Consider the following 14546-nt stretch of genomic DNA (forward strand, 5'->3'; position numbering starts at 1 on the left):
CGTTCGCACGGCTCTACAGAATAAAGAAGCCTTCGCGAGCACCGGAGCTAGGAGGGGTAGGCTAGCGCTCGTAGTCGCTCGCAGGCTCGCCGTCGTTGCTTGCTAGAGCCGCTCGCGAGGGTAGAGGGCAGCCGCAGAAGCTACAGTTCTTATCGCCGAGGGAAGCATAAGAGGTGTAGGGTAGAGCCGCAGGATTGCGGCAGAATTAAGAGGTAGCTATAATAAGCAAGAGGAAGAGGAAGAGGAAGAGCAGGAGGGCTAGCCCTTATATATCGTTCAGTCGAATGCAAAGCCATTAGCACGGAAGAAGTCCCTTATGCAGTTACGCGGCTGTAACTTAGCGCCCTTCGGAGGGGTCTAAAACTCTACGAGGTTATTACTAGCGGCAAGGTAACGAGCGGCAGCATCGCGGAGGTACAGATATGCTTCTATATAGATCTTATCCTCGTTAGCGTCCAGCTCGCGACCATCTAGCGTCTCCGGATAGCTACTAGCTACTAGCATCTCGGAAGCCTACAGCAGAGTCGGCGGAGGAAGGTATGCAACAAGATCTGTAAATAGTCAGCGCTCGCCACTACTCGCAAAACGCTCGTAACGCTAGTAGGGCGAGAAGCTGGCCTGCAAGCTTGCAATCCCTACACCGCTCCTTAACCCCAGTCGTCTTGCAACCGCTCGCAGCCGCTCGCAGCCGCTCGTACGTAGGGGATACTAACCGAATTAAGCATACTAATCCGCCATCCGCTAGATACGCGGATGCTCTGTGTTAAGGTAGATTCTACGATCCTCTACGCTATTAGGAGGGTACTCGTAGTTCTTAGCAGGGATTCCCTTCAAGTGCCCTTCGACTTTAGCCTACTTCCGAATAGCGTAGTCGTTGTAGCTGTTAATAAACAGCTCGACTATAAACTAGAGGATTGGAACGTAGACAGCAAGGAACGCTACACGGTCAGCCCTGTTATCCTCGCTGTAGAAGCCTCTATCGCGAAGCCGGTAGAAGAGATTACGCCATCGATTCCATACTACGGTTACACTAAGACCCCAGAAGCGCTCGATTGTTTAATTGCCCTTACTCGTTGTATACCAGAAGCTATTACGGAACTTAATGCTCTAACCCTCCTAAAGTTCACGGCAGAAGAGGTATATATCAGCTATTATAGGAGTCTCTACGCCGTAATCCGCCTACATAATCTATATATAAATAGAGTTAGCAGAGCTAGCTATAGAGCTGCGAGTACAGCACAACCGGTTGCGAGCCTACCTTTAGTGTAAAGCTAAGTTCTCGGACTGTATCTAAATACTACTTAGAGACCGAGAAGACTGTCTTAGCTATAGTGCCTACGTAGATCCAAATAATCTTCCGTGTGTATACATCGATATAGGCGTAGAAGTAGATGCTAAAGATCTCGAACTTATAGTAGGCATCTACTAACCATATATAATTAGGGCCCTTGGCCTTTGGACGACCGCGCTTAACATCCTCCTTACTACCCTTCCGGCGGCGTGCATTATAACCTATAGGATTAAGGGAATACGCGATGTAAGATATACGATTCCTGCGAGCAGACGAGCGTTAGCGTACGAGCTAGGCGGGGGAGTTTACGAGCAAGGGAAGTAGCGTAAATTAGGGTTTACGAGCGGACGAATCCAGCCTACGAGCGTGCTTACAAGCGGACGAATCCAGCCTGCGAGCGTGCTTGCGAGCGGACGAATCCAGCCTGCGAGTATGCTTACGAGCGTGTATACAGACCTTCCTATTAGGTAGAATTCCTTCCGTAGGTGCCTTGCCAACCGCTTGTATCTATAGTTATCTAGAGCACCGCCTATAATCGTCCCCTCTAACGCTATCCGTATAATCTTATTGTACTCCGGCTGATCGGCCCTTAGAGTTGATCGATACAAGCCTAGCTCCTTCCGGATCGTTCTTAACTACCTTAATAAGAGCTTAAAGCCGTCCTTCTTTAAGTTCCTTAGCAGCCTCTTATTCTTCGAGTCCCATTTCTAGAAGAGCTCCTTAATCCTTGTATATAGCAGTGCTCTATATTCTACATCTTTGTAGACCTTTGGCTGTGTTAATATGCCCTATGCCTGGAGCTTCTCGCGGAATGTTCGTAGGCTAATTAACACGCCCTTCTCGTCCTTTAGCTATTAGATAACGGCGTCCTGCGTCCACTCGGAAACTCTAAGAAGGAGCTCGATCTCCTCTCGAAGGTAGTCGATATCGATGCGAGGGCGTAGTATGTCGAGGGTAGTAAGGGCGAGGGTTACGGCGACGGCGACGGCGACGGCGAGGGTGGTAAGGGTTTAAAGAAGAAGAACGCTATTGCGAGCAAGAGAGGTAGACGTTGCGAGCGCTTAGTAAGCCTTAACATCGATAAACGAGGGTTTTCAGAATCGATGAATCCGCCTAAATGTCACTATGGGCCGCCATCCTACTCCAGCGGTCTGCGGAATTCTCGCCGAAAAGGGTCAAATTCGTGTTACGAAGCGTCGCAAACTCGATCTGACCGGGTTATGATTGGAGCGATGTTGTGTTGCTGATCGGCGTGCACAATTGCGATATATCTCGGGTTGGTGGATTAGAGGGAATAGGGGGGTTGTATAGTAAGGCAGGAGCAGGAATAAGGCGGCATTGCAGTTGAAGTGACCATGAGCGTGGTGAGGTAGATCCGTGGCCTGGCATACGAGACAGCCCAGCATTCACAGTCCTTCGTAGACCGCGCGACAATCTCAACTCCTGCACTTCATCGCAAGAACCGTCCTGACCACCAGCGCGCGACGATCCCAACGACAAGATACGCGTGCGGACCGCGCAGTGGAACGACCTCCGCGCGCAACGCGAGGCACTGTGCAAGACGATTGTGGAGCTGGAGGCCGGGGAAGCGGAACTGAAGAGCGAGGTGGGGAAGATGCATATGTACCTGGAGTTGTCGTAAGGGAGTGAGGAGCTGTGGATTAGAGAGAGTAGCGTCGTAGGAGACATCGAGGGAGGAGGGCATGACGGAGAAGGTGGCCATGATGGGGTCGACGAATGCACCGGCACCATCACCGAGTAAGTGGGTGATTTGGACATCCCAGAGGCAGTCACAGATCTCGACCTTGGGTCATCGACATCCAGGACCTGGTAGACAAATTCGGGGCACCCTCGATAGAGTGACCCTTGGCCAAATCGTCTCCGGAACCGGACTGACCGAGGAGAGACGACGAGGTTGTTCGTAGCGGAATCCATCATGCGGTCCGGGCTCTCGACATGGAACGTCACGACTCACGAGTCGACGTGCGCCTGATGGCTTTGCAAATGGGCCAGGAAAGAACTCCATGTCTCGCAGCGTTGCGAGCCAAGTACTTCGAGCATCTGCGTCCGAGTCTGGCTCGATGCTCTGGATTGTGCGCTTTTGTCCGTAACCCGGAGCAGGCCAGTCGCCGTGCTGGAGTAACGACATTGCCTTGCTCTGAAATGAATGGCACAGGAGGACGAACCTTGTCATTGAAAGTCGCCCTCGATGGAGATGACGCCGCTCGCCATCGTTTCCATCCTTACGTTCCTCATTGTCAATCTCGCAAAGCGAAGGCTTTTAGGATGGCTCCCGCTTCTTTGTGTCTTCGACATGTCCATGAATGCTAAGGAGGATGGACAGACAGGTCTCTCGGCTTACGAGGTGCAGTCCGGCATGCTGGAAGATTCGCATGCAGACTCAAACAACATGATTGCTTGTTACCGAAGCTGCTGTTCTCGCCCCGCCGTCGTAGGAGAGATCCATTCTGAGCGACCTTTATTCGAGAAGACAAAAGGGTCGGGACGCTAAGACAATTTAATTCAATTCGAACTTCGCAATCGAGTAGCTACGTTTTCGAGTTTCTAACAATAGCGCAACGTATACTAGAGCTATAAAGATAAAAAGTAGCTCGTTAGATGCGCGCTAAAGAGGAGATTCGTTCTATATAAACAAAATTATATATTCTTCAGCTCGTTGCGTAGCTAAAACAGCTTTAAGATTTTGTAAAGTAAGATCTTTAATAACCTTTCGAGCTATTGTCCGATCGCGCTAAAAAGTACCTCGTTAGAAGCGTCTATATAGTAGCTACAAAACAAGCTATATATTATAGCTATAGTATATATATATACGCAATATTATTAATAAATCTAGAAAATAGGGAATTTTTAGAAATGCCGAGGTAAAATAAAGCTTAACTCCGAAGATAGCTAGAAACTCCGAGAAATCCTAAGTTTTACAGAATCGAGTAAGTACGCGCTACATATACCTTTAGACCTAATAAAATATATATAGAAAGATAGCCTACTACTCGACGAGTAATCTTAGCTATATACTATATCTTTAGACCTATTCGTTATTGCGCAACGGCTAAAAGCGAGGTTCCGGTCGCATCGAAGTTCGAATTAAATTAAATTGTCTTGGCGTCCCGACAGTTCTGTCACTTAGAATATCGGATGTGTGGAGTGCTTGAAATCCAGGATGGACCAAGCGCTTGTCAGGGATCATCTGGATTTGAGTAGGTGGCCTGCAGACGGGCTTCTTCTCCGCGAGGAACAATGTGGACAAATGATCGATTCCCAGCCACAGTGACGTGGAAACAGATCTCTTGATAATATTGCCAGGTCCAGATTTGTTCAGCGCACTGAATGCATCGCTAGGTCTGCAATTCTATGGCCAACCGAGAAAGTCCGGCAAGGCAGGCAGATGGGCTATGTCGATGCTGAGAAGGTGAAACTACTGCAGGAGTGCCTGCCGTGCCCATTCCCTCCTATACAGCGTTCGCTTGAAAATGGCGAAGTGCAAAACAACATCGCCGGAGTCGTCGGTGTCGGAGCCGTCGCTCGCACAGTCACGCGGGCAAGGGTTGGAGCCTTCAAGATGGATTTCGACCGACGTCGTCGTCTCATCGGTTATCGTTCCGTTGACCTCTGGCCCAAGATGTGAGCGATCCCGGCCCACGGGTTGCGAAGTAGATGGGCTTGTGGCGATTCAGGCCACTGCGTGGCCAATGGTTGCTTCGCGCTCGGCCTTGATCTTGATGGCATACCTCGGCTCTTCCGCTTCCGTCTTCCTATACTTGGAGAGGGGTATTCCCAGTCTGTCTGGCGCTTCACGGGGAATTGTTCTCTGCCCGGGCATCGGAAGTTCGCCGAGTATTTCGTTCACTTGAGCTTCTTCGTGCGTAGTAAGACTGCTTGGCCTGGACTCCGAACATTCCCTCTCTCCTTTATTAACTCGCATTCGTATCAATAGCTCTACCACTGTGTCTTCTCCATCCACGCAAACCAAGACATCGCTGAACGTGATGCTCAATTCCTCCACCACGGCTAAGATACGGCTACTTTCCAGCGAAGAAACCAGTTGCAGCGTTGGGTGGGCAGGGTGATATCCGCAGGGCGGCGAAAATTCGAGCCGAGCGGTGGATAGTAAGTCGACGTGTTGGCCTAGGGCGGCACTCCAGGCAATGTGGTTCAGGCGAATGAAAGCATTCCGCGGCGGGTGACCGAAGTCATGCGAGCCGGCCCTCTGTCCGGTCCGATTCAACCTTCCGCCGCCAACGACCCGCGGAATATTCTCGCGTCGCCTCACGCCTTCCAATATCCCGTGTACGGCACCGAAACAGATTGAAAGCTCCCCCGCCATATCCGTGCAGACTGCATGATCCGTCGATTATTTCTTCACAAGTCTCAGAATGTGCGTCTCCCCGAAGCCGGCGGTGGTGGAGATGGTCGTAATGGTTTGGGTTGTGAGGTTGCGGGGAATGCGGACGGACGATGCGATGGCGGATCGGGTGATGAAGTGGTGGAGGCCACGGCGACGAAGACGGCAACGATTCAGGCGACCGCGCGCCCTGCCTGTCGTTCATCCATTAGTTGTCTTCTCTACGGCATGGAGATGGAGGAATAAGGACTTGCATTCATCCATACATCCTCAACCGTCGGGTTTTCATGATGTCGGATAGGGGCCTTCATGACCCGTCGACGGGCTTTGGGAAGGTCGCTGAAGTGGATATTGCGAGGCATCGGTCTGTGCGACAACGTATGTTGAATCCATCATCCCGACTTCATGGTTAAGAATTACCTCCTCGTCGTTGAATAATGCCCGAAGTTGGTCCGGAGCTTCTCGATGAAGCCCTTCCGAAGCCTTTCCGATGCAGTAACATCAAGCACAAAGTCCCCACCAATACCGCATACCCCGGAAGAAACCAAGGCCAGTTGGACGCCTTCTGCAACAGCGTGTCGTTCATCACCAAAAACGACGTCGGAAACGACAGTAGCGCAGACATGAGCGCGAGAAACGTCAACTCTTTCAATCCGCTCATTCTGTGCAATCGTCTTCTCCGCTTCTGTTGTTTATCGGTTCCATGTCCGGCAAAGAGAGCGGGCTCGGGATAGGGGTGACTTGCTGAGGTCTAAAGTACAAGGAGGTGGCGAAGGAGAAGACATATCCGAGCGTGTAGAAAGGGTCTCGGAAAATCATGCTTGCGCGGAGAGCTTGACCATGGGGTTCGCGGAGGCCGTGCCCGTGGCGTTTTGCCGGTCTTGGGAAGGTGTCATCTAGATTTGCTTTCAGGTCGAAACCCGAGATTTGGCGGTCGTCGGTGATGGGGCAGAGTGCAGCGTCGGGAGGTAATTACACCTTGAGCGTGGTTACCAACTCCATTGCATAGATTCGTTGGCAACGGCGGCACCGACATTGCTCCAAGCGGATACTGGTCGTTCTCGAGTGGACGTTTTTGCTACCCAATGGAACGACTGAGATGCTGAGGTGCAACCTTTGAGCAGATACCAAGAGCTGGCTTGACGATGAGATAAATCGCGGGTATCCTAGGCAATGTCTCGATATTTGACCAGTGATGTACCGTATCCGGAACTGCTGGAATCTGTGCAGACGGTGCCCAACACCAACTAGCAGACGCTTGATCACCACAATGGACACCTTTTCAACGTCGAAAGTGCCGCGGTCGCCGATGCGCCTTGATCTTGGGGTTGACAACATTACGGCTCTTCTTTCGACGACTTTATCAGTCTGCAATCCAAGCTGTCAAACTTTACCAGGAGGCATACCTACTCCGGTGGAGGGAAAGGGAGGGCGGTGTGGTTGCGTGCGTTACGGCGAAGGAGTTCAAGCTGGCCAGTCCCTGTATGCACGAGATAATGGTGGAGACCCGACGCCGGCGGAGGATCCGATGGCGTACAGGACAGTGCCTGTCCGCCATCTCAAACACATAAGCTGCGATCGGCCTCCATCCAGCATCGCACAGGACCGGATCAGAGGCCCCACTGGGATCGATCTCGGACAATCCATTTGGTTCGACAATTTACGGCATATCGACGCCGCAATGCGCATGCTGCGCCTCGCATTAGCAACGTAGCTTCAACATGTGAAAGAACACATGTGTCGGTATCTTTTGAAAATTGACCACCGTCTGGTGCTTGAATCAGGAAGAGAGAGCGAGCCAGGCAGTCAAGGCGGCTTCTCAAATCCTCAGGAGGACTCCGTGAGGAGGACCACGAATCCCACCATCAGGGGCAAGTAATAAGCTCCGACTCCCTCGTGCGGGAAATCACTTCATCACAAGCCCACCCTCTCCGTATCTGCGGTCGGAACCAAGGTCTTCTCTTGGTGAAAGTCGTGGATCTTGGGATATTAGATGTGTGCTGACCCGACTGACTCTTGACCATTTCTCTCTCATCTAGACACAAAGCTTCGCCGTCAACAAACTCGGCTCAATGCCACACGCTATCGCGACTCGTGTTGCTGTCCAATCGCATTCCGCCCGCCGCTGACTATTGATAGGGTTGTCTTCTTCGCCGCAACAACCTCGGATGAAATTTCCTGGGCAGTCCTTCAGGCGCACCTTCATCCAAGGCTGGCTGATCTGCATGATGATCCGGAAGCTCCAGTCTGATCAACTCCGGTCATGCTGTGTCGAGCCGAATTCTTAATCGGATGTGTCGCATCGGTCTGCTACAAGGAGCAAATAGTCGAGTGTCTGGAGCCGCGATATGGATGTCGTCCTGTAAAGGTATTCGAGGGAACCGGATTTTCTTTCTCTCCTCTACGAGATGCTTCTATGCCTACCTCCACTTCAATGACGATCGCACTCTGAGAGTTTGCACCGCAGGTGTGTTGCTCGAGGCCTGTTGTTCATGTCGTGCATGCTGGTGCTGCACTATGAATACCGGAGCACTGTAGTATGCGAACAGCTTGCGTCAAGTATTATAGTGCTTGGAATGGCATGTCTGGAGGGATGTGAGCTTGGTGTGCTGGTGTACATAGCTCTCAGGTTCTGCGTGCAGCACATCAAAGGGCCGGGCAACACTGTCCCCGGTAATGGCAGAGTCATAAGGAGGCAATGACAGCAGGGCGGAGCACTTCTATACGACGCTGTACTGCAAGTCGACGCTGTCCTGGAACTCGATGCTGAATAGCTTGACCTCGACTAGCAATACTTCCGACGCCCTGGCCGATTTCCGTAGGAGTATCCTCAGCTTCGACCGCATCGGTGCGGGACTACAAGTACTGGGAAATAAGCACAGCACACTTCGCCGATGCGAGTACCTTAGCCCTAGTGCCCTGCAAACATATTTCAGGTTTCTGAGAATGGCGATACAAGGCATCGCTGTCCGGCTGTGCCATAGGGTGGTCACACTGCGTTCTTGATGACCAAAATCATAACGTCGGACGGAGTCTTTTTTGTTTGACGCCTCCCCAGTCCATCGCCGTATTGCATGGAATGAGGCTCTCTCCCGTTGTGCCCAAGTCTTCAAAGTATTCGTTGATACCGTTGTTGAAATCCGGCTACACGTCGACAATGCGCCATTCAGTTCCCAGCTACGCCGTCACAGCTGCCGGACCCTGATCTGACCAAGCAGTCAACCACAATCGGCATCGATACGCTTCTCAATAGCATCATCAGCTTTCATCGGTGGTTGCCGATGTAGTTTCAGGCTTGGGCTCAATCAACGACCAGATCTCCTTGTTCCTTGTTCACTCGCATGGCTTCAGCTCTCAGCGGTCGGCGGGCTGCTTTTGCTTGCTTCCTGATGTGCTGGCCGGTCCACGAGTGGTACAATCAGCGACATGCTTTCCACAGTCTCGATCTGTCACCAGGCTTCGACTTTGCATGCTCGATGGGTTGGAAGTCATGGTAGCTGGCCAAGGCTGGCGCGAGTCTGCTGCGTTCTGGGTCTGGGTTTTGAGTCTGCATTTCAAGTCTGACATTGAGGTGGAGAGATTGGCGCGCAGCAAGCGGTCATTCACTCCTTTTACGGCACATTCTCGACACACCAATCCCTCAAGCACGTCCATCATCCCTTCTCATGGTGAAGTAGTCCGCGACTCTTCTGCCCCACTCTGACACATTCCAATGCGGTCGAGGACCATGTCCATCCTGTTCGAGTGTGAGTTCTCGCCTTGCAGAATCTGAAGCAGAGCTTCGCCGCCGAGTCCACGCCTTTCTTGTTGGCTTGGGTCATCGGGCAGTTGTCCAATGTCCATCCTCCTGTCCTTCGCCAAAGGAACGGCGCCAGTCTGAGTCTTCCTTCTCGCTCCCACCTCGCTGCAACATTCACGCCAGCTCCCATTCCTTCTCTTGTGGTGTCTGGCCGTAAGTCTGCCTCAATGAGCACTGTTGGATACGCGCCACGACGGATCTGTACTCAATCGGCGTTCCATTCTCGTCGGCCGCTTTTCTGTGGAGCTCCATGTTGAAGCGAGTGTATCTCTCGGTTGGCGCATGACCTGGCTGATGTCCGGCTGGACTCGTTGAATTGGTGGTCAGGTAGATGTTTGCTTCTGCATAGGTGCGGTCGTTCGTTCGCAATCGAGGAGTCGGACTGCTGATCGAGTACGGTAATGATGGGAGGGTCCTGTTAGGAGGTTGTATGAGGTACTTGAGCTGATCATTCGAGTGCTGGGCGGACGATTCTTGGTGCCTGAGGATTCATGAACGCACATCTACCCACGCTGGCAAGACTAAACACGACAACTGAACATTTGAATCCTCCACATCAAGGGCAAGAAGAATGTTGCCGCATTCTCCAGATCGTTTCAACGACGACTGCTTACCAAATGATACGACCGCCGCCCTCAGCTCTAAGATTGAGCAACACCGCCGCAACATGAGCTGCGAAAGCATGGCAAGGAGATGGGAGAGTCCGATGCAAGACACGGCAGAGTCTTCATTGTGTAGAAGAGTTCATTGTGTAGAAGAGAGTCTCCACCAAAATCCCATCCAACCCGTGTCCAGCCCGTCTCTTCTTCACCCGCGCACACCACGCTCTAGATCCTCTTCCACCAACACGCTCCGACCCATCTCCTCCTTCAGCAACGCCTGGTGCCAAATCGTCACCAAGTCTCCATTTCCGCACCACTCTTGGCTTTCGCCCAATAGGCGGCGTACGTCGGCGTGTTGACCCGCTTGGAGGGCGGTCTGCGCGGAGGGAATCAGCTCGCTAAGGCGGGCGAGGGCGGCGACGGTGGCGCTGTGGGCGTGGGGAGGAAGGCGCTTAAGGCGGGGGATGGGTTTTCGTCGCCGCCGCCGTCGTCGGCGGTAATGGAGGTGGAGGAGGTGGTGGTGGAGGAGGTCGAAGAGGACGGGAGTCAAGGCGACGACGGGAGCTTGCTAAAATGATGTCATTCAATCAGGATCAGCTGAGTCATCATGATGTACCGTCGGGCAATCACCGGCAGCACGAGCACACTAAGACTCGACCTCTCCGCCCTTCAAGAACAACATCAGCTCGACCTCAGCAGCGGCATCTGCTCCACGACGTCGTCCACCTTCACGAGCCACGCGAGCTCTTTCAAGATCGTCGCGGCGTCTGCGCAACAATGGGCCACACCCTGTGACTCCTCGCCAGCATGTTGATCCGTTGCCTTCAGAGTGGCGGCCAGAGCCTGTAGATTAAGGTGGGAGTTTTGTCTTTGGTCTGCTGGTCTCTAGTAGCAGTCGAACCTTCCTCGAGCGCTGCCGTCAGATCGCTCTTATCCGACATCTTCCTCGAGTGCCGCCGCCAGATCGATCTTCAGCTCCAAGCGCTTTAGCATGTGCATTCCACGTCCATACAGGCGGTATAGGTTGTCTGTTAAATCGTTGTCAGAACGATGTACAAGTGAAGTCGCGAGTTCCATGCACAATGATCCTAGTTTGACTTACCTCTGTATGGCACGAATGACTTCTCTCTGGGTACGGATCCGAGGTCCAGGGCCACGGTATGCCAGCGATGACTTCCACTGTACGGGCGGGTTTGGTATGAGGACCCTTCGCGGCGCCCTTGGAGGATGGCGGCAGTCGCTGGAGGGTAGATCTTGAATGACCTCGATGATTTCCTCAATCTTAGACAGCGCAAAGTCGGTGGATTTCTTCTCGATGATCTTTGTGTCTGCAATCTCGACCCGGACGCGGGTTAGTTCTATGCTTGACGGCACCATCAACGTGATCTTGACGTAGCCTGGTTGGACCTTCTGTGGTGTCTGCGCAAAGATGATAGATTAGTCTGATCGCCGTAGCTAACCCAACCGCGTACAGTCGTCGACTCAGCTCCGAGTGGACAAAAAGACAATGGGCTAAGATTGTGATCATTCGCCGTACGAAGCCGCTACCGAAGTACAACACCAGAACACAATGGCCATCTAATTCCAGATTCTGTATTCCATCGCCTCTCTGGTCACATCTCAAACAGGCAGGATTCCCACCAACCATACATCATCCCTCCTTTGGGCGTTAAACCGTCAGTCCTGCCGGCTTACTTAGTCCTGCCGGCTTACTTAGTCCTGCCGGCTTACTTCGTCCATCCGACCATCTGATCCGTCTGCGGCAGCATGCCCGCCCACGGACACTCCCCTCTTTCCCCATTACCATGATTCTTCTCCTCCTCCGCGCCTAGCGCCTGGCAGCGACAGGATCGAGACACCGGCGCCTTCTTCGGACGAGGAGGCGTGAGGGACTTGACTTGGGCCACGTTGGTCCAGGCAGTGAGGTCAGTGAGTCAGCTGGTGGCGTGGGCTTCGAGTTTGATGGTAATGGAGGAGGAAATGTTGGAAAAGGTGGAGAGGGTGAAGTTGAGGTCGGCGGGGTGGCGTTTGAGGACGGCGTCGTGCGGGTCGGGGATCGGCGATGAGGTCGGAGAGGAGATTCTCAGTATTCGGAACAGGGCGGTCCGGATTCGGTGGGGAGGTTCGTGGCAAGATTGCGAGCGGACGGCGGATTTCTCAATCTGCTTGGCGTGGTAGGCGGCGCGGTAGGCCAAGGTCAGGAGTTCATCGGCTAAGTTATCAAGGATCCTCGTCATGTTCTTGTGCAACATTGTTAGCATACAGTCAGTACATACACTGATTTCCAAATCGGAGAAGCAGGGGTTAGGTCGATGATGTACCAAGAGATTCATGGTCAGCGCGAGTCCCAGACCGCCCAATTCCCGCCCAATTCCGTATTGACCGCCGCCTTCCAGCGTGAGGGCGACACCCTCCTCGTTCCGAGCTTGTCGAATTACGACATTCCGGTCAGGGGAGCGGAGCAGCTCCGCGGACGCCTCAACTGTTCGACATGCGGTTTCAAAGCCTTTGGCTTTCCAGGTCCGTGTGTATCGCAGGTCCTCGAACGCAGAAGCTGTTATGTGGGTGGCGGTGATGAGACGGTCGACTGGCTTGTATTTGGTTATTTGTTGATCAGTACCCGCACACAGGAGGATCATAGCGACGATCACAACGGGGATGAGTATGATGCGGATGATGCGGGTGAGTAATTGGGTCCAGGAAAGGGAGTCTGTTTGACGAGCTGGTGATGAGTCCTCTTGTGCAGTTTCTTGATCCTGCAGCGCATGTGAGGGAGGTAGCGCGGTGGACAGAGGATGTGGAGATGCCGCCGGAGATTTCGTTCTCGTCCTCAAGGTGGCCTTCTTTTCCTTGACGGCTGCCTTAATGACTGGAGTTGTAGCTTCGAGGGGTGTGTTGATCTTCTTCCTCTTCCGCTTTTATGGCTCGAGTGGTGGTGGTGACTTCCTTTCCCCTGGGTTTTATCCGACCCGGCCACTTCAACCTCCGTGCAGCACTCCCCATACCAACGGCAACACTCCAAAATCCAACCAGAACACTCATGAAGTATCCTAGCAACGCTCCCACCACTCTGCCAACCCAGTAAAACCCCGCAAAACAACAGCAGAGCACGTCCCAGCAACTCGCCCCACTGCCGGAGCATTCTCGATGCGATCGCGTGAATCACCGGGACAGTCCCAAGCGTATTGCTGTCGTGGAGGGAGCGGCTGTGTTCGATGCTCATTCTGACGCTTGGCGTGTTGGCGGACTGCTGCTGCGGCGGTGTCTGATCTCGATCTCGATCATGACGACTAATGTTCTTTCCCTCCTTCTTCTTCTTCTTCTTCTTCTCTGGATTTGTCTCACAGTGTCCTTCCACCGACACTGATCTCGCCAGTCTCGCGGGCGAGGGAGTTGCAGATCCCGCACGTCTCTGTTCGAGTTTCGCCTGTCTCTTGGCGACTTTGTTGATGCCAGTCATGGCCGTGGCCCTCAACTCGGCGACTGTGATGAAGCCATGGTCGGATGATGGCTCGGGAGTCGCTGTTCTCGTCGAGGTTGGGTGGTCGGTGTGGCCAGGCATGCTGTAGCGGTGGTTTTGAGGGTAGTATGCGTTTGTGCCCGTATTGAAGTCTGCGTAAGACACGTGCGTCGGCACTATGCCGTCGGAGAGACATGTCTTCTATTGTGAATGTGCAGTGCAGTAAGTGTGTAGTGAATGTGTAGTGAATGTGCAGTAGCCAAAGTCAAGATATCCGGCCCGAAGTAATGCCGGCTTCTGGTTCCTCTTTGACGTCCTGCGACTTGTCCTCCGCTTCCTTTGCCGCATCCACCAGACCAACCACAATGTCGTCAACAACCGTACCAAACGCCCGGATCAGATCGTGCGCCTCGTCCGGTGCTGTCTCGCGCGCCAAATTCAGCGCACCATGTCGAAGAGCACCAACCTAACGACGTCCGCGGTGACGCTCAGTCCGGGTCTGACGGTCGTTCGCAGAGATGCCTCTATCGACCGCTCCAACCACATCGGCTTGGATCCATTTCGCAGCCGCGTGGTTGAAGCCCGCCGCGTATCCTTCCGACTGACGCATCGCCCTCTCCACGACCCGCCGCATGGATGCGAGCCCACGGGTGTCCTGGAATGCGGGAACAAGGCCCTCGGACATGTTCCCGCAAACATGTCCGCGCGGTAAGGTTCGCACTGGGGTCCTTGTGCTGATGTAGCTTGGCTCGCGCGATAGTTCGTTCAATGCTCGCCCGCCGTAGATAAAGACTCAGAGGAAGCCGAAGCAGATCAGTGCAACGGATAGCAGGCCAGTCTTTGACGAGAGTCGTTCTCCAGAGCTGGAGGTGGTGGTGGTGGTGGTGACGGCTCGTTTTGCGTGACATTGATTCCGAGCTCTTCTCTCGCCCACTGCAATCTCTTTACCAACCAATCCTCCGCGAGACGGTGTTTGGCATAGTCTTGGGGTCTTTTCTCCTCGAGGCCGTGAAACTCCTCCTGAAGCCGGC

General features: G+C 53.2%; 1 protein-coding gene across 1 annotated transcript; it reads right to left on the reverse strand.

Annotated features, from left to right (window-relative positions):
* Positions 1-9567: 9567 nt before the first annotated feature.
* On the reverse strand, positions 9568-14200 carry MYCGRDRAFT_98032 (uncharacterized protein; the record flags this gene model as incomplete). The annotated part of the gene is made up of 8 exons (XM_003846919.1): positions 9568-9868; positions 10068-10125; positions 10275-10623; positions 11068-11083; positions 11158-11474; positions 12332-12936; positions 13122-13691; positions 14020-14200. 8 exons carry the CDS (start codon positions 14198-14200, stop codon positions 9568-9570), a joined length of 2397 nt encoding a protein of 798 aa, XP_003846967.1.
* Positions 14201-14546: the final 346 nt, after the last annotated feature.

This window comes from Zymoseptoria tritici, chromosome 20 (assembly GCF_000219625.1).
Source record: "Zymoseptoria tritici IPO323 chromosome 20, whole genome shotgun sequence".
NCBI lineage: Eukaryota > Fungi > Ascomycota > Dothideomycetes > Mycosphaerellales > Mycosphaerellaceae > Zymoseptoria > Zymoseptoria tritici.